The sequence below is a fragment of the Cyprinus carpio genome, chromosome A15, assembly GCF_018340385.1.
Source record: "Cyprinus carpio isolate SPL01 chromosome A15, ASM1834038v1, whole genome shotgun sequence".
NCBI classification, from domain to species: Eukaryota; Metazoa; Chordata; class Actinopteri; order Cypriniformes; family Cyprinidae; genus Cyprinus; species Cyprinus carpio.
In genome coordinates, this window is record NC_056586.1 from 25171132 (window position 1) to 25195584 (window position 24453).

Below are 24453 nucleotides of genomic sequence, written 5' to 3' on the forward strand. Positions count from 1 at the left end.
AGAACTGTCTTTTTTGGGTGAACTATCCCTTTAAGTATACAATAAAGCACACTGCATAGAATACTGTGAGGTCATGTGACAAACTGCTGTTTTAAATCATGCATCGAGTTTCAAATGCTATTTTTAAGTCAGTATGCACTATGCTGTACGCTAGTATTCCATTTCAAATGCAGCCAAAGAGTGAGTGGGTGCAGAAAAAGGCAAGCCAAGGGCACAATTTCTTTCCCTTCAGGCCTCGACTCGATGAGGGGCACAAACTTATGTAAGTCAAACACACAGGCGAGTATGTCTGATTAAACAAACACACACACACACACACACACACACACACACACACACACACACACACACAGAGGTACTGACTTTGACGTAGGTGCGCTCCGTCTCCACCAGTTCACAGATGACTTTGCGGAGTTTGTCAGCATCCGAGAGCTGGCGTGGAGTGGCGTTGCTCGGAGGAAGTGAGGAAGACTCCGGGCCGGACGAGGAAGCGATGACCTCAGACGAGGGATTCATCTCGTGCAGACTGCGGCAGAAAGCTGCGACCTGCTCTGTACTCTACAGAGAAAGAAAGACAGTCGTGATGAGTGAGAGATCTGACAGTCCTGTGCTGTTTTTACGACACACACACACACACACACACACACACACACACACACACACACACACACACACACACACAAACACTTGCAGCACCTGCAGCTGGATCCCGGCACTCAGATGAAGAACGCTATAAAAAATCATTAGTGCTCATTTGCTCTATTTTCAGCCTCTCCTCTCCTTTTTGGCTCTCTCTCTCTCTCTCTCTCTCTCTCTCTCCATCCCTCCCTCCCTGCTCTTCTGAAATGTCTTCATTTCTTCTGTACACCAACCAAAACATAAGCACCTGTCCATGGATGCGGTTGCTATAGGAACGGCTGTGATGGCACATGGACTGTTATTCTCACAGTAACACTGACGGACTGAGAGAAAGTACCATCCATCCATCCATCCATCTATCTATCTGCTTGGGATCGATGTCAACTGGTAGATATTTTGCTACACTCTTCATACTATGGTAGATACATATGCAGGGATAGCCATAGGCAGGACAGCTGTATGTTATTTACACATGAGAAACGTGAAACTGAGGATCCGAATGCATCCCAGACAAGTCAAGATGATGAAGAACTTGTTAAAAGGTTGCAACTTAACTTGTTAAAGAAGTTTTTGACTTATATATGAAATATATCTATCTGTTCCGCAGTGCACTGCAAATGAGTCATTTTACAGTAATAGTGTTTACTGTTTTGAGTCTTTTGTTTTTAACTCGAGTGCTTTGTAATGAGAAGCTGTTTTGCACTGATGCCAGACTCATTCATTTGTTATGAATAATCTGATCTGATCTTTTGGTTTGAGTCCTAGAAGCTTCAAATAAAAAGAGAAAAATAATCAAATTACATGAAGAGCCTTTCATTTGTAAAGTATTTCATTCACTGCACTATTTAAAAAATAGACATTACTGCATGATTATTAAATGTATTAACCATTATATTTTTACAATTTCCAGAAAAAAAAAAAATTATACTAATTCAGATTATTTACTGTCTTGACTTTGTAGAGTAGCACAATGTTGCCAAAGCATTAAACAATAAACATGTATTACACAAATAAATAAATAAATAAAAAAAGATTACCTAATGAAAAATAATTTAATTAAAAAAAAGATTAAATTAAGAACATAAATAAAATACTGAACTAAATATGAATAAATGCATTAATTAATTATCACAAATTAAATAAATACTAATTTATATATAAATATATATATATATATATATATATATATATATATATATATATATAGAACTAATTACAATTAATTAATCATTATGCTCATATATCCATCTATCTATCCATCCATCATCTTTAATTCTCTCACTCTCTTTCACTCTTTCTGTTGAGGCTGAAGAGTTTCCTTCTAAATCAACAACCTTTTGCTGCTTTTTAAAGGTAACATCCAGAGGCAAGTACATATGAACTTGACCAAAACTGAGAAGACAGCTTAAAGTTGTCTCATTACTAAGTGTTTGAAACAAAACTTTCAGTGACCCAAACTTTATTGCAAATGTTACTGAATCATCTCTTAAAGTGCTCATTGATGCAACCACCTTGAGTTGAGTTCAACTTTATACAAATAAGTTGCACCGACAGCCAATGGGAATGCAGATAGTAGAGAAAAGCTCACTTCATTGCTTTAAAGGTGCTGGAAGTGATTTCACTTTCACACAACTCAGATTACATACCTTCAACTACAAGCTCTCTATCCTCTATCCTAAACCTAGGGCCGTGCGATATGGGGAAAATATCTAATCACAATTTTTTTGACAGATATTGCAATTTGATTTGCGATTTTAAATTTGCAAAGTCAAGCTTCAGCTCAATATTGTCAATAATGTGCATCAAAGTATGAGTATCATTACCCTGCTGAATAAAAAAAAAAAAAAAAAAAAAAAAGATTCTTAGTTTCCATTAAACCATTACAAAACCCCTTTTTGTTTTTGGCATTATTCCAATAGAAATTACTGTTGTTTTATTGGTTGCCATCTGCCAGATTACATCCCACCAATAGAATCCATCAAATAGACACCATTATAGTTTACATTAAAACCAATACAATTCCCATTATAACCCTGAAATCCATTCAATTTTCAATTGTGTTTTGGGAGGGGTTCTGTTTTTTTTTTTGTTTTTGTTTTTTCAGCAGACAAGATTATAATGGTATAACTACTTTTATAGAATTAACTTAATTACTGAATTTCACTGGAAAGATTTGTTTATTTTTTTAAAATAAAGAACTTTATTTCTTTAGTCAATTATTAAAGTATTACATATGTTACACTGTATTTGGGATTTTAAGAACAAGTGGAAAATGTGCTGAATGTTTCATTTCATCCAAGTGAAATTAGCAAGTAGTTAGACTGAATCTACATTCGTTTTAAACGCGGAGCCAGGCGCGAGTCGACGCAGGTTGCGCGCGAGCGTCAAGTCTCATCCATACTGCCAGATGCGTTTATGGAGATTTGCGATGCAGGGCCGTGCGCCAATATAACCGAGTGTTACGAAACAGGCTGCGTGAGTGCGGCAAGTGTGAACGGCTCGTCTGTGACATGGGATTCGCACCGCGAGGGGAAGAGAGGAGCGAGTATGAGAAGCATTCACACAGGAGACACAGGCTGTGTCTTCTGAATTGGGAATAGCGAACATGCAATATAAACTTATTTCAAATTAATCTGTTGGGGAGATAAAATGTGTAAGATAATGTTCATGTACTAACAAAACATCTAATGTATCTTTTATTCTCCAGTACTGTAAACAGAACCGATAAAGGAGCTCTTGATTGTGATGCAGCTCTTGCAAATGACCTTTTCTTCGTTGTCTGACGTTTTGAAGCTTAAGTTACATAACGTTTTTCTTTAGTTTTAATTTGCCTAACTATTGATCTGACCCTGTAGACGCCATAATGCCACTCTGTCTCTCTCCCGCTGTCTGTTTTTTTTAATGGTGGGCGTTTACGCCGTTGGCTAGAGCAGAGCTGATTGGGGAGAATGGAGGTGCGCTTACTCTATTGGTTAGTAAGACTGTCACTCAAGGCTGGCAGTCATGTATATTAGCAAATCGCAACGTCTCAAATCGCGATTGCGACTCGATTTCGATTAATCGCATAGCCCTACCTAAACCTGCCATTTTTTACAGGTAACTGGATTTCAGCAAACTTAAATACACGTAAATAAAGCACTTCAGACTGGCCATGGGCTGTTTATGCTCTTCAAAGACTACATCAGGTGTGATTTCTCAGGGTGACAATTTTAGTGACTTCTGTCAGGTAGCAGGAACATTATGTGTTATTAAAAAAGAATCGCTTCGAAATAATTCCTCAGGAGCGTCACATTGTGTCTCTGTCTGTGTGTAAACAAATAAATCAGGTCTTAAATCAGAGATGCAGAATATCATCTCCGAGGGGCGTCGGGCTTCACCTGTCACTTTAGTCATTAGCTAAAACACCATCAGCTGCCACAACTGCGGCGTACAAGCAGCGAGAGAACTGTCAAGATGTTTGTGATCCCGTTATCACAGAGACATGTTCACACGCTTTCAGATACAGCAGCTGTCAGCTTTCCACTGAATTTCTCCATCATTCTCTGAAGTGGCACAGTCTGAGACAAGTACATTAGGAAACTATGAGAGAGGGAGAGAAGAAGTAGCCCTTTCGTACGCCACACATCCACCAACGCAGTCACATCGGAGGCTTTTTAAAACAGAGACATAAGAGATTATTTGAAGAGGAAGATCAAGGCTACTGCACACAGAAAACCTCTCGTACAAAAACCAGTGATATAAACAGAGTCCAAAGGTCAGCTACTAAAACATTTTTTTTTTCTGTGGAGAGACATAAACAGTCGCGCTGAAGATGCAAAGCATGACGACACCGGCGGGTCTCCCAGAATGCACTCTTAAAAGTAAACAAGCTTTATTTTACGTCTCTGTGTACCAGTGTTCATTTCATTTCATTGAGATAACGTTGTAGTTTTTGTTAGTATTTTGAATTAGTTATTTTTCATATTTTCATTTAATTATTTTTAAGTTTTAGTATTTTTTTTTATTTTAATTTTTTTTTTAAATATGTCAATATAGTTTTTAATCATTTTTGTTTTAGTTGTAGTTATTTTAATACATTAAGTTACTAATAAAATGAAAATGGAAAGAGTTGCCTTGACAATTAATTGAAATAAAATAAGTTTACTTTTTTTATATTTTATTTTATTTCAGTTTTTTTCAAGTAACATAATTTTAGTTTTAGTATTTTATTTCAAGTAAAATAGTTTATAATAATAACTAAAAAAGCATGCAAAAGCACAGAATAATCACAATCCGATTAGTCTTTAAAAGCAAAGACTAGCAAGTAAAACCATACAAAAAAGTATTGTGGCAGTAAAATCATAGTATTAGATGATAACACCTTGGTACTTTGATATGTGGTGATATGCATTATATTTACATGGTACTCTAAGGTATTTCATGGTACTATCATGCAAAAAACATAGTTTTAACATAGTAAAATGTCTATGTACAAAATACTAACACTACATAAAAATATAGCACTTTTACCAAGAAAATCCAAACATCTGACGTTCTGACAGCTACAAAACACCAACAAAAGCCAACACAGAAACCCAAAGCATCAATAAGTCCCAGCTCAGGATAAGCAAAACTGTCAGATTCATCAAAATATGTACCCAGCTACTCATTAAAACAAACCTTGTGATTTGCATTTTGCAAAGAGAAAGCGCTAACATTGACTTTAAACTACTTTTATTTACTTAGCAGACTACAGGTGCTTATTTTGGCTGACACAGGTTTTTTTTTTTTTTTTTACGTGTGAAAGCCGCTCTCCTTGTTCATTAGCGGTGAGAGTCTTAGCGGTCCTCGAATGCCCACGCAAGGACACACAACGGATGAATTACAGTGTTTCTCCCAGCGTCCTTGAGTCTCAGAACAACACAACAGCAGAGAGCAAATACGCCACCCCGCACGTCCAGCACACAACACTATAAAACACATTAACTGCTGGGTAAATGCCAATGTCACTGCTGTGAAAGGAAAACACGCTTGTTAGTGGTGTTTGCTGAGGTGTAGAGCTCACAACCTCCTGTTTGAACAAACCCTAACCCTAAAGATGCATCACATTAGTGACATTATGCAGGCAAAAAAAAACATTGTCTAGTGTCAGTGTTCTCAAAAAGTCACTTTCAAACCAAGTATCTTTCTGTCAGTCAGCGTTGCCAATTTGCATGAACAACTTAAAACAATTGCAAAATGTGTATGGTAAATCCAACGCGGAATTCCCAATCGCATTGATTCCTGTCTAAATTTTTAAGAAAATTTGCTAAAAATAAGGGTAAATATGACTTCAAGAATTAAATCTTGCAGTGTGACTTCACAGATAAGGGTGTTCATATTCCAATATTAGTAAAGGTTTTCCAAACACATTCCTGACTTTATATGAACCTAGTGTTACAGTGCAATTATGGATCTTTTTATTGATCTTAATGTGAGTATTAAAGGTTGCATGCTCTGAAGAAACAAACACATATGTTGTGCACCTACACAAAGGGAAATCCACACTTCCAGGGAACTTTCCTCCATGAAATCCCAAGATTGCCACACCCTGCTTAAAATAACAACTTAAACCAGCCTGAGGTGGTGTATGCTGGTCTCTGAGCATGGATAAACCAGTTTATAACTGTTCAAAAGTGTCCAAAATCCCCCTTAAACCAACAAAAATCGAGCTGGAAACCAGTCTGGTATCATGTCAAGACCACTTTAGGCCGGTTTAAACTTTTTCCAGCATGCAAAAAGCACAAAATTGCTCATGATTACAATCCGATTGGTCTATAAAATAGTACAAACCTAAAATCATAATATTAGATGTTAACATGATGGTACTTTGATCCATGACAATATGCATGATATTTAAATTCATCATCACACAAAAAACAGCAACATGGTATTACCATAGTAAAATGTGCATGAACGATATATTAATAATGGCCCCTTTTTACTAGAAAACCCAAACATCTGATGTTCTGACAGCAACAATCCACAAAACACCAACAAAAACCAGCGCAGAAACCCAAAGCCCTATCCTGATCAATAAAAGACAGTGATTTAAGAAAAACGCCAGTCGTAAAACGCTTCTCACCAGGTGCAGCAGGTCATAGATTGAGTCCGACGAGCGTTTGCTGTGTCTGTTGCGTTTGAGCACAGACATGACTGACTCAGGATCAGTAGAAACAGCCTCGGAGAGAATCACGCCGGCCCACCGTCACTGACGCTGGATCAGTTTCAGGAAACGCCTCAGAAATCACAGATTCACTGCTGCAGCACCCGACAACATCCCTCCGCTTATGACAAATACAACAAATAACAAAGTGGAGAGAGAGAGAGAGAGACTCGTTCGCCCACCTCCTCTCTGCTCGTCCAACTCTGTATTCACCCTCCCGTTCTGATGCGACACCACCTCATTTATCTTCTCTCTCTCTTCCTGGCACGCTGAGCAAACACTGAGCTACATAAGTTAAGATACTCAACACACATGCAAAAACAATCAAGGGTGAATGGAAAGAGGAAGAGGAAGAGGAAGAGGAAGTTGAAGGAATCTCCTTTACAAGATTGTTGTGATTGTTCGTGATGGGCTGTGCAAGTTCAACCGCACAAGAATATCAATCCAGTGAGACTGAGAGAGATATTGTAGTTACGGATATGCAAAACTACTAAAATAAAATGAACTAGTTAGCTGCCTGAAAGACTAGTTGATTACACCACCCTGCATCATATTTGGCAAATGAAATCCATACTTGTTTCCTCCATAATAATTTATGTTGTTTTGCTTTAGAATGTCACACTTGCCACAAAATATGATTTGTAGCATTTCATAGTATTTTTGTTTTTGACATCCATTTGTACGGTGAAGAAGTCTTGTATCATCCCTTATAAAAACTGAACTCATTATTTTATGCCTAATCCTAATTTTCACTTTTCTACTCCTTTGCAAACTGTAAGTTGAATTATACATTTTGAATACTTTGAAACTTTTGAAATTTGACTGCTTTTATTTTGCGAAATATTGAAATCGATCAAAATACTGACTGATATTTAGGTAAAATTTGTAATATTACGTAAAGTTTAGGTAATATCGTCAAATTAGGGAATATTAGGCATTTTTACCAAGATGCATCATAAAATCAGGGTAAATAATATCTTGAATATTATTTTAAGAATACCTCTTTTTCTTACCACTTTAAATAAACAAATTAAAATCAAAACCTTTACTTGAGATGACAAATCGGAACGCTGGTGGTTGCATTTTCTTTTGCGATTTCATTAGAATGGATAATATTTTATGCAACAAACTTTACCGTTTTTAATGAGAGATCACCTCTGATAGCTTTATGACGTTCACTGGCTAATGGATATTAGTTAACATTTTCCAATAGAAGTCAACAGAAAAAAGTAGAGGAAGAGTGAAGTACTGCATTCTTGTTTTTTCAGAAGAAATCATTAGAATGCAGTTGCAGAACGCATTTATTATATGCAGTGATGACTTGCTCACAATAAAACAGAAATACCAGACCATTATCAGATGCGTGCTAGTCGATGTGGTCAATTCACACAATCATACTGAATCCGTTTTAAAATCAGTGTGGGGAAATCTTTTACCCTCGTGTAAAATTCCCAATCGCATGGATTCCTACGGAAATTTCAGCTGAGGAAATTAGCTAAAAAACAGTAAATGTGACCGCAATTGAAGTACGAAATCTTCGAAGTATGAATCTAGAAATGAACTTAGTGTTACAGTGGAATTATGGATCTTTTTATTGATCTCATTATGAGTATAAAAGGCTCCACGCTGTGAAGAAACAGTCACACCTACACAAAGGGAAATCCACATTTAGAATGAATTTCCTTCCATTCCCTGCTTACAATAACAACTTAAATCAGTTGATTAGATGGTCTTGAAAGACACATGGTGGTCTCCCAGCCTGGAAAATTTAGTTTTTAGCTGTTCAAAATCATAAAAAAAGCATCTGAAAACATTTTAGGCTGGTTAAAGCTCTTTTTCCAGCATGCAGAAATAATTACAATCCCAATCAAGCTGGTTTCGGGTTCACCTGGCCACTAATAGATGCATTTCTAATGTGTTCTGGTGTTCAAAAACAACTTGCAAGAGGGGTTTTGAGGTATTTTTAACAATTTGCAACTTTAAATGCAATTCTTATGGTAGAGGATTGTGAGTCATGACGCAAAGGCCAAAAATGTCCATCTGCATGTGTATGTATATAGCAGCGGCGCTTAAAAGTGGATGAAGGGTTTTAATGTGCAAACTGTCTAACAGCTGTCAGCATGCCTCATGATTTATTATATAGGACTGGAGCGAGTGTCTGTTTCATAAAGACTGATCATCTGAACTGCCATGTGGAGAGAGAGACAGCCAGCGGGGGAAAATAAACAGAATGAATGCACTAGGACTTAAAAGAGCACGGAGAGAAATGCGCCTTCAGATCCTGTGATTCAGGCTTCATTGCAGTTCGTGAACACATGCTGCGATGGTGGAGCGCAAGAACACGATGCACCGCAGAACAATGATACGACAGAATCACTTCAGCTCTGCAGACTCATGCTGCCTTCGTCAGAAAGATGGAATTCATTTTTGTTGTACCATCCTTAAAAAACGTATTTTCTTTGTCAATGTGTATGAAATTTAAATTGACTATTTCCATTCACTTTCATTTAATTTTGAATGGAGTTTGAGGTCAGTAAGAAATTTTCTTTGAAAGTAGTGCTGTCAAATCGATTAATCGTGACTAATTGCATCCAAAATAAAAGTTTGTGTTTACATAATATAAGTGTGTGTATTGTGTATATTTACATGTATATGTAAATACACACACATAAATGTATTATATATTTATACATATATATATATATATATATATATATATATATATATATATATACACACACACACACACATATATTTTTTTTACTTTATATACTTTTCATTAAAATATATAAATATAAATATATATTATACTTCTTAAATATATACATGTATGTGTGTTTATACATAAATATTCACAATACACACACATTATGCACAATTAATCAAATTGATTGAGGACAATCTGAAAGAAATTAATATTTTTAATCAGCAAGGATGCATTAAATTGATCTAAAGTGTCAGTAAAGACATTTATAATGTTACAAAATAAAAGAAAAACATTAAGAATCACTAAAAATCAAACAATCCCAAAAAAAATAAACATTTCTTCAACAAAAAAACACAACAGCACAATTCTTTTAAACATTGATAATAATCAGAAATGTTTCTTGAGCAGCAGATCAGCATATTAGAATGATTTCTGAAGATCATGTGACACTGAAGACTTGCATCACAGGAATAAATTACATTTTAAATTTAAATTGTAATAATATTTCACTATATTACTGATTTTACAGTATTTTTGATTAAATAAATGCACCCTTGGTGAGCAGAAGCAACTTTGTTGAAAAACATCCAAAACCGACCCTAGTCTTTTAAACGGAAATGCACAAAAAACGAGAACTGTCTGTTACAGCAAAAACCATCAGCTACCTGAAATAGAATGAGAAAAGCTCACAGAAGAAGACCAGCGCTGAAGACTCGACTTGCCAAATCCTCTACTGAACACTTTTAGCATCAAAGACGTCTCCTGATATAACAAATCACACACCGCAAGCCCAACCGCCTGTTAAAGTGGAGATCAGCAAGCAGAGAACCACAAATCACACAGGAAAATGTTTCAAATGATCCCTGCGTACAAATCCCTCTCTATTCCACCTACAGAATAACATCCCAGCAGACAGTGAAGCACTGCTAATGTACCGTTATTCACACCTGAGCTCATGAAGCGAACGTGTTGACAGCTGCTTTAAAAATGGATACGTTACAACAAGTTTCAGCAATTAAAACAAATAACAATGAAGTCAGAGCTTTGGCGAGCTTTTGGGACACTTACGATAGCCACAATAAAAATGCATGAATGACACTGCATGACACATTATCAAACAAAGTGGCATTTAAAAGTAAAGATTAACTCTCATCACAAACCTTTTAAACTTTTCTGAGTCATTTTTTGCAATTACTTTTAGCCTCACTAATTTGTTTTTCTGAAATGTTTTGCTTGAAAATTGAGCTTCTGCCATGTTTTTTAAGAAAGAAATGCAATAAATGCAACTTCTTTAATATTTTGTTGCACTGACATTTATATTTAATGTTATTAAGTGTCCCTTTTTGGGGACATACAGTGTTGAATCGCTGTGATGAATATTAGTCATAACTCACTAGTGATTAAAATTGTATTACATTTATATATAAATATATGTGTGTGTGTGTGTGTGTGTGTGTGTGTAAATGCAGCTTCTTTGATATTTTGTTTCTAATGCATTGACATTCACAATACGTTTGACTTAAGTGTCCAAATACTTTTTTGGGGACACAATATACTATAATGGCATAGAAGATAAAACCCCCCCGAATTTCTGAGGGAAATCATATTTAGTTGTGTCTCGCAGCTCAAAAGTATTCATATTTTCAGAGCACACTCAGACTAAACCTGAATTACATTCATTAAAGATTCCTGCATTACATTTAACTTTGATGTGTGTGCGTATGTGTATATATGAGTGTGCATTAAAGCTGCTTATAGATTCCTTTGCATTCCCTGTTTCCCCTTAATGCTACTTTCTCCTTTTTAATAAAGGCCAGAGAGATAGTGCTATGCAAAGAGAAAGATACATGTCTATGCATGCCAAAAGCAATCTTCTCCAAGCTCCCAGTGAGACACAGAGTCCTGCTGTCTGTCTGCTGACCCAAAGTTCATCTTTTGCTGGGCCTGACAGCCAACCCACAGCAACACACCCTTCAGATCCAGAACTAACTCATTCTGCACATCAGAGACGCTCAAAGACCGGGCTTATAATGTGAGAAATCTAGTTTTATCATGCTGCGGCACTTGCTTGCAGATCAGACGGGGTGTGAAACTTATATTTATATTGCATTTAATTGGTGGAGCAAGCAGATTAATTCCAAAAATATTTAGCAAGTCGTATTTCTGCACGAATAATCGAGAAGCCAAACATCAGGATATGCAAATACTGTCATCGCTGATTGGTGCAACAGCTTGGAGCATATTCAAACTGTGTGAACTGTACTTAGCAACAAAAAATGTGATAACAACGGCAAAATGTGGAAAGCTTGACAGTGAAAACAGACCAAATGGACTGATTTCTAAACTGCTGCATCCAATTAAAACCTGTTAATTGACTTTACACATGAATAATAAGTATATAAGAAGTTTGCATGTGAAGTAGTTGAGAAGTCAGCATACTGGAAACATTCATAAATATCATGAATGCATTGACTTCAATGGAAATGGAAAATTAAAATATTGCATACATTATAAAAAACAATAGCCACATTTTTTAAAACCAATTAAAATCAAGTACAATTTCACTTTGTTTCCTAAAAGTGGCCCCCAAGTAATTAAGAGTATCCCTGCAGTACATTATCAGCTGGACTAGGAACAAAGACTGGCTTTAAACCGCGTAAGGTCTTGATGTTAGGTTGGAGAATTGAAGAACATCAGCAAATATAATCATCAAATATATTTTTTTTCTGCTTCCACTACTAAGGTCTCAACTCAACATTGCTCTAGTGACATAGGATGAACAGGGAATTCTGGAAACAGGTTTCTAAAAATAGTTTCTCTATGTAAATATGAAAGGGTCGTGTGGAATCTGATTGGTTCCATCATCTCAACACATCCATCAACACGTCCGTCCAATGAAACAACTGTGACTGTATCCTGCAGCTTGGAGATGTGGAAAAACAACTAGACACACTCTCACGACGTCTGAATGCGTTATATCTGTCTGACACTTTTCAGAGAGAGACCACCTTCTGAGACCATCTTCATCGTCGCCTTCAAGATTTGGCTAATTGTGCCTCATAATAAAGCAATTAGGATGCAAAAGAAAATCAAATGACTGTCACCCGTCTTAACGCAAACTAATTATCTCCAAACACTCAGCAAAAGCTTCTGGTACAAGATCCATCTGCAGACAGTTCCTTATTACAGACAGACATGAATACACAGACAGAAATATAAAACAATTAATAGACAGACAGGGTCAGATTTATCAACGTGACACGACAAATTACAGAAACCGACTGAACTGTAAGAGCCCCTCCGTTTAAAAACAGCACGGATGACAGATGGTGGAGCGTTTCTGCAGTGTGATTCTTCTCAATCAGAGTTCAGAGTTTCGAAGGCCTGCAGTTCTAGATTTGGTGAGCGTGAACGAAACCCACGCACAGACAGGAAAAGTGTCCCTTCGTTACAGGCGGAGCCGCACAAGATCCAGGCTAATATCTTGGAACAAAATCTATGATCAAAACTGAGGTAAGCAGAGCTATTTACCTTCCCATAGTCGTCAAACTCAGCGAAGAGCTCCAAGTCGTCATCTAAACTGTCTCCTGACGTCTCCACAATCAGACCCACTCCATCGTCAAGAATCTCCTCTGCGAAACCACAGTTCTTTTTTTTAATTTTCAGATAACTGCATTAAACCTTGCAATGTTTCTGGATGTTATATATATAAACATTTCAGAGATTATCTGTGCATTTCTTTTAATATTTTGGCTATAATAATGCATTCAGCTATCAATAGGAGTGTAAAGTTAAAAACTTTCAAACATCTTTCTAAAAACTCTAAATAGCATGAACCCCTTGTTAATATTTATGCACCAGTTTGCGGTTATTTTGAAGCATTATAGCATCGTAAGTCAAATCAAAACACAAAAATGGTCAAATAAATGGTTCGGCAGATCTCTGGCCTCCACGCACCCTGACTCTGAGAGAAGATGTCCGTGTAGACGTTGTCCACAGCGTCCGAGCGTCTCGGTGGCAGGAAGCAGAGCTGCCGGCGGTCAACAGGGGGCAGCGTGTTGACGGTGAGAGAGAGAGAGACCTGAGCGAACGCCACCTTCATGTCAGCGAAGGTCAGAGTGCGGGCATCCTTCCCATTCAGCTGCAGAATCTCATCTCCTGCGTTCAGACCTGCAATCATTTATATATGGTAATATTTCATGAATAATTAAGTAGTAAAATATTCCAATCATAGACTTCTTGAGACATGGTGAAATGGTTAAATGCATAGAGCTTGCAAGCAATTATTAAAAACAAAAAGCAAAGGAAGTTAAATATCCCATGACATAAAAAATGGTCCCTTGAGTGAAAAAAATGGTCTTATTTTGCGTGATTCATTAATGCAAAAATAAATAATCCTCCTTGATCCATAATGAATACAATTAAAATCAAAAACTGCAAAAATAATAATAATAAATACAAAAATGAAACTACTGAAATAAAATAAGAGCTAATACAAAATAAATAAATATTAGATTAAAAACGTGAACTTAAATGCATGCTAATACTAAACGTAGAAATGTTGCATTGGCAATCAACTGAGATAAATAAGCTAGAATAAGTGACTAAATTGAATCAGCTGAATTACTAAAACCCCGCTTTTTACAATCCAATGAGACTGCAACATATAAAATTAAGTCCTGTCCTACTTTTTATTTTACTTAAATATGCTATTTCAATTGCAAATATGTTATATAAGTAATACAATGTCCTGTCTTCACTGATTTGAAGGCCAGCCTCAAAATAAATAGATGCAACAAAAAAAAAAGAGATTGTCTCTAGCTTTTCCATTCAGCCCCTACAGCTTGTGGGTTTGACCCAGTTCTCTGGGCGATGTGAAATGTCAGCAATAAGCCAGTCGGACCTGATCCTGCCACACTGATCACGCAGACATCACTCAGAGAGACCAGAGTCTTATTCAGCATGTTGACAGTGTCTGGATGTCAAGATAAGCTTGTTTTGATGGTCATTTAAAGGGGCCATATTCTATATTTTGCCCTGAAATCCACTTATAATATTAGCTAATGTCTAGTGAAAAGAGTAAGCGAAATGTTGAATATAAATTTACTTAAAAATCATTTAATACTGTAAAAGAGTACAGTGCAAAGTGTTGCTGTTTATTTAGAACGCTTTAATCTTCAATGTTAGAATTAAATGGGCCAATTCTGCTACTGTACCTTTAAGGTTTCTGTGTGCAAAATGCCTGTAAATGCTCTACAAAATCTTCAAAACGAGCAAAGAAAATCATGTTTTGCATTATACTTCTGACTTTAATCGTCTCTCTGATTCCTTCTATCGTTTGTCATTATTCAGAGTTTAGAAGGGTTGAGAATAAATCTGCAATCTTTGGCTCTCAGAAACCCCATAGAACTGACAACATGTTTCATAACACCAGGAGCACAGCACAGATATCACAGCAATTACTTTACAGATGCTGAACAGACAGAGAGAGAGAGAGAGAAAAGAACAAACCGAGAGACAGGGGTGAAAAAGAGAAAGAGAATGTAATTAGGAGGTGAAACGAGCTAATGAACCTTTAGCGAACGCTAATCCTCCAGCTCTCACGTCAGTGATATAGAGCTGCTGAACGCTGTCCTCTTCCACCACAGAGATAGAAAAACCTGTGAGAGACAGAGAGATGAAGTGATAGACATCCTAAATCAAGTATAATCATGAAGCAAACCTCAAAAGGGTTTGAACCTACAGCCTTTTAAGTACAAGGTCAGATTATTAAAGGGATAGTTCACCCAAAAATATCAATTCTGTCATCATAAATTCTCCGTCATGTCTTTTTAAACCCAATCTGAATTTTTTGTTCTTACATGGACCATAAAATAAATGATCATAGAATGATACATTTTTCACGGCACTGTCCCTTTAACTACCACCACCACCATTATATAGACATGCATTTGTATAAAATAGCATATTCTCTATAGGATTTCCCAAATGCAGTAATAAATAGAATTGAATACAAAATGCAAAAAATTAAATAAATAAATAAATAAATAAAAATGCAAAAATAAAAGTAATAAATACAATCATCTACAACTCTGTGTTGTTATTATTAACTAAAAGTATTAAAATTTGTTTTCGGCAATTGAATTAAAACTGAAATAAAAAATCAATATTAAATGTAAAACGTAAATTAATTTTTTTTTTATTTGCCTTTTACAACTAACTGAAGTACAACTAAGTTGAAGTACTAAAATCACTAAATAACATAAAAATAAAATACAGATAAAGAGAAAACTAAAATATAAAAATGACAAAAGCACATAAAAATAACTAAAATAACTCAAATGAAAATGAAAATTTAAATATAAATGCTTATCCAAATCATTAATAAATACCATAATAGTATATGAATAATACTAAAATAACATTGCTACAACTTATATTGACATTTTGTGATGTGGATGTAAGATCACCAAAAAGCAAGTGTTTTCAGTAGTTAAACTGAATATAATCTGTCAACCAAAGCGTCCAAAAACATGCAGTTTACTGAGATAAAACTAGTTGGATTTGGCTGGTCATGTGATCTCATTTTGTCATCCTGCATAAAATGACCATATAAGATAAAATAGCGTTTATTAAGCTACTACTTTGAGTGGACGTACTCAGATATATGTAAACTTTTTATCGAAAGAATCATTTAAAAACCACTGGGAACACTTTTTCCAGGCACCAGTGTAAAGTTCCCAGTATAAACAGGTGAATGTAAAACAGACATGATTTGATGAACATAACACATTTTTGGCTCTCACCGTAGCCGATCATGCAGGACTCATCCCGATCAAACTGGATGACCTTCCTGATTTTACAGTACAGCTCGATTTCCTTATACAGCTGAGAAGAAGAGCACAGGACATTATTCATTAATATTCCACTGAACATGACTTTAATATTCCACATTCAAAGAGCATAAACAACACACACGGAAGGGCATGAAAGGGCAAGAGTGACAGAATACAGATCACATTTCACAGAAGGAGAACTTTATGTTCCTGTTTGATAGATTGTGTCTGACCTGCACACTCAAAACATAATAAACGAAGACGCTGAACAGAAGTTAAAGGATGATGTGAAGCTTCGAAAGAATGAAGCAATTCCATAGCTTAAAATGGTCTTTTTTAGGTCAAAAGGAAACAGGACCAGCAAAACATCTCCTTTTGTGTTCCACAGAAGTAATAAAGATTTTGTTATTAAAGCGTGAAGGAGAGAGGAAGGGACAGGGTGTCTGGATGAAGTGTGATGTCCCAGCAGGATGAAAGTAATGAGACAGCATATAAGCAGCGGGTGGGAGAGCGAGTTTAACTCATAACCTACCAGATCATAAATATCCTCCTCCGGTTTGGGGATATAAAACTGCACTTGGTTCTCAATGAGGAACTTAAGCCGCACGTAGTGTTTAGTGGGGTCCAGTTGGTGAGCCTGGAGAGAGACCAGGAGAGATGTAAGCAGACACACATTTAATGGATGGAGAGCAATGCCAAGACTTGTTACTGGGCTGTATCTTCTTCACAGTGGGCCAGATGGACAGGAATCACACGCTAAAAGGCCCAAACGCTCATATCAGAGAGGATGCAGCACACTTTTTTATTTGGCATGCAAGCGAATAAATTGCTTTATACAGGGTGGACACAAGCTTGAGACTTTGAAACCCCTCTGCGGGACACAGCATCTGAGTTTACTACACCAGTGACCTTCAAACTGACATTCAATTCCTTGAAGGCTGGAGCGACTCTCTGAAAATCTGGCAGCGGAAGAGAACGCTGAATGTTTCTTGCACCAGAGATCTTAGGTTTCCTGGCGTTACCTTGCAGATCGTTTCCAGCATGTCGAGGGGTGACTCTCCGGGTTGGATGATGGCTAACACAGGCTGGTCGTTTGGCAGCAGCACCCATGATGGAGTGAGGTGGTCTCTGGACCAGATGTCATGATCTGTGCTGGGTCTTGGCAGGCCTTTCACTGGGGTCTTGGTGTCTTTCTGTAATGTGATAAATGAAAGCACGGTGAAGCTTCAGCTGTGAACGAGGCCTTTAGAGATGCTATTAATCATGTGAAATGATAATCATCCTCATCTCATCATTTCTAAGAACTCGTCATCTGGGGTGCACTGTATGCTAATCATTTCTAGCATAAAAAAGACATTACTACATTATTTCTGCAGTATTTATTTTGTGCAGAATATGCACATTTTCTGTATGCATAAAATACATTTACATACATGTGACAAAATGTACAGTACACAACTAGAGCATATTGTTCTGTGTTTCCCATGATGCAATTTGCTTAACTTGATATTCAAATTCCATTGTGATCACTGAACAGGAAGTAAGATCAAAAATGATTACACTTTTACACAAAACTGGATTAAATTTAGTGTTTTTATTTCAGTTTTTTTCAACACTGTGACAGTATGTGACAATAACATAGCATACTATCATTGCATACTATTTTTTTTTAAAGTATGCAGTATACATTACGCTACCATTCAAAAGTTTGGGGTCATTAAGATTTTGATGTATTATTTTTTTATTAATCAAGGATGCATTAAATTGATCAAAAGTGGCAGTAAGGATATTTATAATGTTAAAAAAGATTTATATTTCAGATTTATACTTAACTTGCATCAAAAATGCATCATGGTTTCCACAAAAATATGAAGCAGCACAACTGTTTTCAACATTGCTAATAATCAGAAATGTTTCTTGAGCAGTAAATCAGCATATTAGAATGATTTCTGAAGATCATGTGACACTGAAGAATGGAGTTAAGATGCTAAAAAAAATCAGCTTTGACTCACAGCAATAAATTATATGGTGAGCAGAAGACACTTCTCAGAAACAATAAGAGTTCTTACCGACCGAAAAAACTTTTCCAGCCATTAAACATGGATAAAAATGCACTGTAATCTCCCATTCCACCATCTTTCTTTCTCTGCTTATGATGGAGTGAGTGAATCAGAACATCAGCACTTTTATCTGCACCCCAGGTCAGTGGATTATAGCACAACCACCTCTAATGCTGCTACGCCACGAATGCCTACACCTCCGCCAACGCCAGTGATGAATATACGCCCACATCTCTGCCAACCAACTCCAGAGATCTGGCCCAGAGCGCATCTCTCTGAACAGGGCAATTTTGATTTGGAGCATGGGGCTCACATAGTATTTTGTGTGTTTTTGCCACTTTTATAGATGTAGTGTAATATTGAGAGATGCATGTTTCTTACCGTCGTCTCACAAGAAGAACCCTCAAACATGCCTTCCAGAGGACCTTTAACTTGGTCATCTCCTTCCGCAAAAACCTGTTTCAAAAGATCATCTATCATTCAGCAGTCATCCACCAAAACCAAAACACGAAAACCAACTGTATGTGTTTCTGTAGCTTTCATTTCATCTGCTTGTTGAAAAAAGTGCTGTTGACCATCTCATATTGTCTTTGTCCTTTGCTTGAGATGCTGGTTTGTCTTAACCAGCAAGATTTGCTGGTCAACCAGCACCACCAGCAGGTAGCATGTCCGGACCAGCATGCAAATGAATGTGCATTTTATTTTTTTAAGCAGGGCTTGTTGATCTGTGCATATGCATGTTTATGTGTTCTGGAAGAAAACTCCAAGTGTGAATTAAACGCATGTTTAGTTTACCTGGCTGATGCTGGGATGACCTTTACTCTTTCTCTTGGAGTGGGTGTCCAGACCCCATAGTGAGGAGAAGCGACTCTTGCGTTTGCTAGTGGAGCGCGACATCGCCTGTGTCCTACGCCTCACGCCACTCTCTGTGCGAGCCGCCACCTACAGACACAAAACAGCCGCATGAGGTACAGGGACAACATTCATACTGTGTGTCCCAGCGATCAAACTGACTAGACTGCTCCTAGCAGGAGTCTGAGATATGAACACAGCTGCTTGGTAAAACATGTTCTCATTGATTCAGTCACACTGATGTTCAGCCGTGAGCTTCATAAGCAAAGGTCTTCAAGTATCTGGGTATAAATTGGACATTGGCAGGTCTAAATGGGCCATTACATGTGCAAGCTGGTTTTTAAATAGTATATATAGGTAATAAGATTTTCTAAAACTGGTCATTAGGTGGTCTAAACTGGTGGCAATGTGGTCTAAACTTGTCATTAGCTAATCTAAACAGGTCATGAGCTGGCCTAAACTTGTCATTAGCTGATCTAAATGGTCATTAGTGGGTCATTAGCTAGTCTACGCTGGCCATTATCTGGTCTAAACTGGTTTTTAGTTTGTCTAAATGAGCCATTTACTAAACAAAACTGGTCATGGGGTGGTCTGAAATGGTCCTTAGCTGGTCTAAATGCATCATGAGTTAGTCTAAACTGTTAGCTAGTCAAAATGGGTCATAAGGTGGTCTAAACTGGTCATTAGTTACTCTATATAGGTCATGAGTCTGTCTAAATTGGTCGTTAGCTTGTCATGAGATGGTCTAAACTGCTTGTTAGATGGTCTAAATGAATCTTTCACTAGTCTAAACTATTCATCAGCAGAGTAAACTAGTTGAAAGCTAGTCTAAACTGGTCATTAGCTGGGACAAACTGGTCACAAATTGGTCTAAACTGGTAGCTGGTTTGTTGTTGGTTTTTGCAAGCTTGCACCAGCTAATGATCAGCTAGAAACTAGCTGCCATGTTCCAAAATTCAGCTGCTTTCCTGATTTTTAGTAGAAAAGTCAATGTCCTGATCAGAACTGCTTGAGAACACAAAGCTCACAAACACTGACTGTTATTAATGGTGACTGTGTGATCAAGGCATTTTCTGGAGTCCTCCTGCATTTAAATCACTAATAAAATAAGAAAGCAGAAGCGTGTACGTTTGCTGAATACAAACAACCCTGAAAAGACAAATCCCCATCACACCATTTTCTGGATAAAGTTTCTCAATAAACTGCATTCAGTCCGTCACAATTGTTTTTGCTCTGACGTTCTCAAAAGAAATGTCAGAGGACGGATTTCATCCATCACCGCTCTTTTATTCCTTTTTTCAGCAAAAACAGTTGGTAGATGTGACTTTCCCTACCAAAATCAAATAAACACTTAATCATTCATAAATGAGCAGCAAACACACAAAAATAACTTGCATCCTGTGGTCACTCGGGTCCGGATGAATTTTAAAGGTTAGTGAAGTGTTTGGCGAGTTCTTTTCAGTGTCATTCAAAAATTATACACGCTTGTTGTGTTGAACGCGCTGTGGCATTTCTGGGTCTCCTGATGGAGAAAAGCACTCCGGCTGCATCAAAAACCCTCTCCACTGCTCTGAACCAAGCCATTATTTGTGAAGAACAGCACACGGGCCAACACCACTTCATTTGGACCCAACACTTATCCTCTCTCTCCATCCTCCCAGAATGTGAATACTCAAGAACACCCCACCCCCTCCACCCAAAAAAATTCATCCAAGCTGCACAGACAAAAATAAAACCTCCCTGTATCCCAGTGTCCTCCAGCTCCTACACAGAACGCCAGAGCTGGAGGCGAATCTGAGGATGGATGGTATTGATCAGCCGGAGCCGGAGCCGTATCACATCCAAAAGAAAATACACCAACCAACCCTTCAACTACTGTTTCCTTTTAGCCAAAATCCATTTCCCACATACACCAACACTGACCGGTGGGAAGGAAGCAGGGTAATACAAGCATTCTGGGTAAAAATAGAGCGACACTGATGCGCTTGATGTAGGTTTCCAAGAAATGCTTCTGTTAGAAATAAGTTAGATACCAAACATTTAAAAAAAAGGTATAAGTCGAAGTAAGTTCCCTTAATGACATCAGGGAGTTGTTTTCTATATCTACTTGAAAGGAGAAAGACTGAAATCTCTAAAACTGTTTGTCAATATTATCTTTCACAAAAATATTGTTTCTTTTCCTCAAATTACACAAAAATTAGCTTTTTATTTTCCTCTATATTAAAAAAAAAAAAAAAAAAAAAAAAAAAAAAATATATATATATATATATATATATATATATATATATATATATTACTTTTTAAGTACAATCATATATATATATTATTAAAAACAAACACAAACACACAAAAACATAAATATATATATATATATATATATATATATACATACATATTAAATGCAATATATATCTTGATATATAATAACATAATACATATTAAATAATTTTTAATATCTAGAAAAAATAAAAATTATATCTACCTATTTATCTACATAGAAATATCTATATCTATATATAGGAAAACTGAGGGATAATTACCAGTGCATGGAAGGAAGAGACTGAAAAAATGCCCAGTCGGCCCATGGCCAGTTTGGTGGGACGGGAGGCGAAGGCCAGCAGGCGTTTGGGATTGGGAAGCTCGCCGCCCTGCAGGCTGGACAGGTAACAGCGGAAACGGAATAGATCCATGTGGAACTGCTCTAAATTCTGCTCCCACAGGAAAATCTGTGAGGAAAAGAGAGAAAGTTATCGGTTAGAACTTGGTTTACAGCAGGTTAGCGGCATATAAGAGTCGTCAAAAAGATCATTCTCTTGAAAAACAAGGTCATTATATTACATTTAGCCTTAAAGGACCATCTCTAGATATTTAGAAGCTTCCATGCCTTGTGTTTGGTCTGGTTTGATCAAATAAAATGGTGTTTGGAGGGCAGTGGAGTGGGTTTATACACCACGGCGTCTCCTCCCTGCCACTTTTTTTTTGGAAGACGCGGCGAGGGGGCAGCGGTCCAGACAACACACAAAGTAGCAAACAACAGCGCCACACATTCCACTGGCAGAGAGGTCTGGGACTCCATAGGAACTCAACCCTGCTGCCATTCACCCAGGCACAATGCGTAACCCGACGCTGCCAAAATTAAATACCCACACAGGCACCCGCTAACCCTCCTCCTGACGGGCCGCGGGCCATTCTGAGCTCTGTGTCTTGCGTAAACATCCATTGAGTGGAACGTGAACTTTTGCAGCAAGTGTGTGGAGTGAATCATTGTTCTGTCAACATTATGACAGCATCGGAATTACAGTGATGAAAATCTGCAGTAATACAGCGGATACGGAGGAAGTTAGTGCTGTAACGCTTTATGATATTGATACAATAATTATAGAAAACAAAACAGCGCTGACAGACTCTTCAACACCTTTTGTCCTAACCAGAGGCAAGCGACAATCATTTTGAACATTAAAGGGACAGTTCACCCAAAAATTAAAACTTCTGTTTTCATTTACTCACCCTCAAGTTGTTCCAAACCTTTGAGTTTCTTCTGTTTAAGACATAATTAGATATTTTAAAGAATGTTGGCAAACAAATAGTTTCCGGTAGCCATTGATTCCATAGTATTTTTTCATACTGTGGAGGTCAATGGCTACCACCAACTGATGGGTTACCAACATTTTGGGGTGTACCTTTAAAACATTTCTTCTGTCATTAGCTTCTGTACCATCATGTTGTGCTAGTTAGCCCCGCCCACGAATCTCATCGGTCCAAAACCCTACTCCATATTAGTGTATATTACATAAGATATACAGAATATACAAACTGTTTTCAACGTGGATAATAAGAAACGTTAAAAAATGATATTAAAGCTGAAGACTGTAATAATGGCTGCATATTACATCACAGGAATAAATTATATTTTAAAATGTATTTAAACAGAAAACACGTATTTTAAATGGTAATTATATTTCTCAATATTCCGGTTTTTACTGCATCTTTTTTATTATAAAATCAAAAATTATTATAAAAATGAAACCTTGGTGAGCAGAAGAGACTTCAAAAAATTTTAAAAATCTTACTGACCCTGAACTTTTTCAGGTACTAAAGATCTATTCACAGTCAACTATGATTTTTGTTGACACTTTTATTGTTTTATTGTAATTTTAAACAGATTTTAAAACTTATAACATATTTTTATATAAATTTTATATATTATATAATTATATAAAATAATTTTTTTAATGTTTTATATTACATGTTATATTTTATTTTATAATTTTATCATTATTTTCTAACTTTTTTATTGAGGAAAAATACTGAGCGCACCTCAACATCAAATATGTTCTGACTGGCTGCAGTTTTTGGATGATCTGACCCTAAACACATAGGATTGTGGGTAATTCAGACCCAAACATGGTAAATAACCAATCAATAACCTGCTCCAGAATGGTCTTCCTCTTCTTGGCGTCGGTGACGGCGGAGAGCTGCATGTCTCCCATTTTCTTCATCTTCTCATCCATGTCGATCTTCTGCTCCAGCTTCCGGATCTCGGCCCGCAGCAGACGCACCGTGTCTTCGCGGTGGTGTTGCCGAGCGACGGCCGCGGCGCAGGCCGAGTGGATGGCCGTGATCCAGTTCTCAAGCTCAGTCTGGCTACAGGTCTACAGAAAGTGGTCAAGGGTCAAAGGTTAAATAGTATATTAACACACTACTCTACTTTTTTCTGGCAGTATGTATACTGTGCATGGTGAGAAAATTCTCAATATGCATGAAATACGCGGTATTTCAGCTGGTATACCATGGCATCCCACAATACAATGCACTCAATTTGAATTTCCATTCTCCGATTGACAAATAACAAGGGCAACCATAAGTCTTATTTTTCCCAGATATGTCCTGGCTAGGATTTCTAAACTGCCTAAAATGTCTTGTTTCCTATGGTTTTCATACTTTCTGATGGTAATGACTGAAAACTAGCTTGACCAATAGCGTGCAGGCATTGTACATAACTGACCAATCATGGCATGTGAGAAGGTGGGATCTAAAGAGATTGGTCAAAGCAATGCAAATGCACGTACATGTAATGTATAAGAACTGTAGAGAGCACGTCAATAGCAAAACAAAGCCAAAACCCGGACATTTTAGGCAACTTATAAATCCCAGCCAGTGACAGTTATCGACTAT

The 24453-nt window shown here is 37.0% G+C and overlaps 1 protein-coding gene across 7 annotated transcripts in view; it reads right to left on the reverse strand.

The window, feature by feature from the left end:
• LOC109058609 (rho guanine nucleotide exchange factor TIAM1-like) overlaps positions 1-24453 on the reverse strand; it is an 82310-nt gene that overhangs the window by 19278 nt on the left and 38579 nt on the right. For 6 of the 7 annotated variants that reach the window (XM_042771775.1, XM_042771779.1, XM_042771774.1 and 3 more), the window contains 11 exons: positions 23706-23930; positions 21819-22004; positions 19222-19368; positions 18808-18882; positions 17389-17559; positions 16899-17003; positions 16337-16418; positions 15104-15190; positions 13488-13700; positions 13062-13162; positions 364-558 (listed from right to left, as the gene is read on the reverse strand). In XM_042771775.1, the coding sequence (XP_042627709.1) occupies positions 364-558; positions 13062-13162; positions 13488-13700; positions 15104-15190; positions 16337-16418; positions 16899-17003; positions 17389-17559; positions 18808-18882; positions 19222-19368; positions 21819-22004; positions 23706-23930 (1587 nt within the window). Of the gene's footprint in view, positions 1-363; positions 559-6742; positions 6796-13061; positions 13163-13487; positions 13701-15103; positions 15191-16336; positions 16419-16898; positions 17004-17388; positions 17560-18807; positions 18883-19221; positions 19369-21818; positions 22005-23705; positions 23931-24453 lie in introns of all 7 variants that reach the window. The other variant, XM_042771781.1, reaches the window with a different exon arrangement.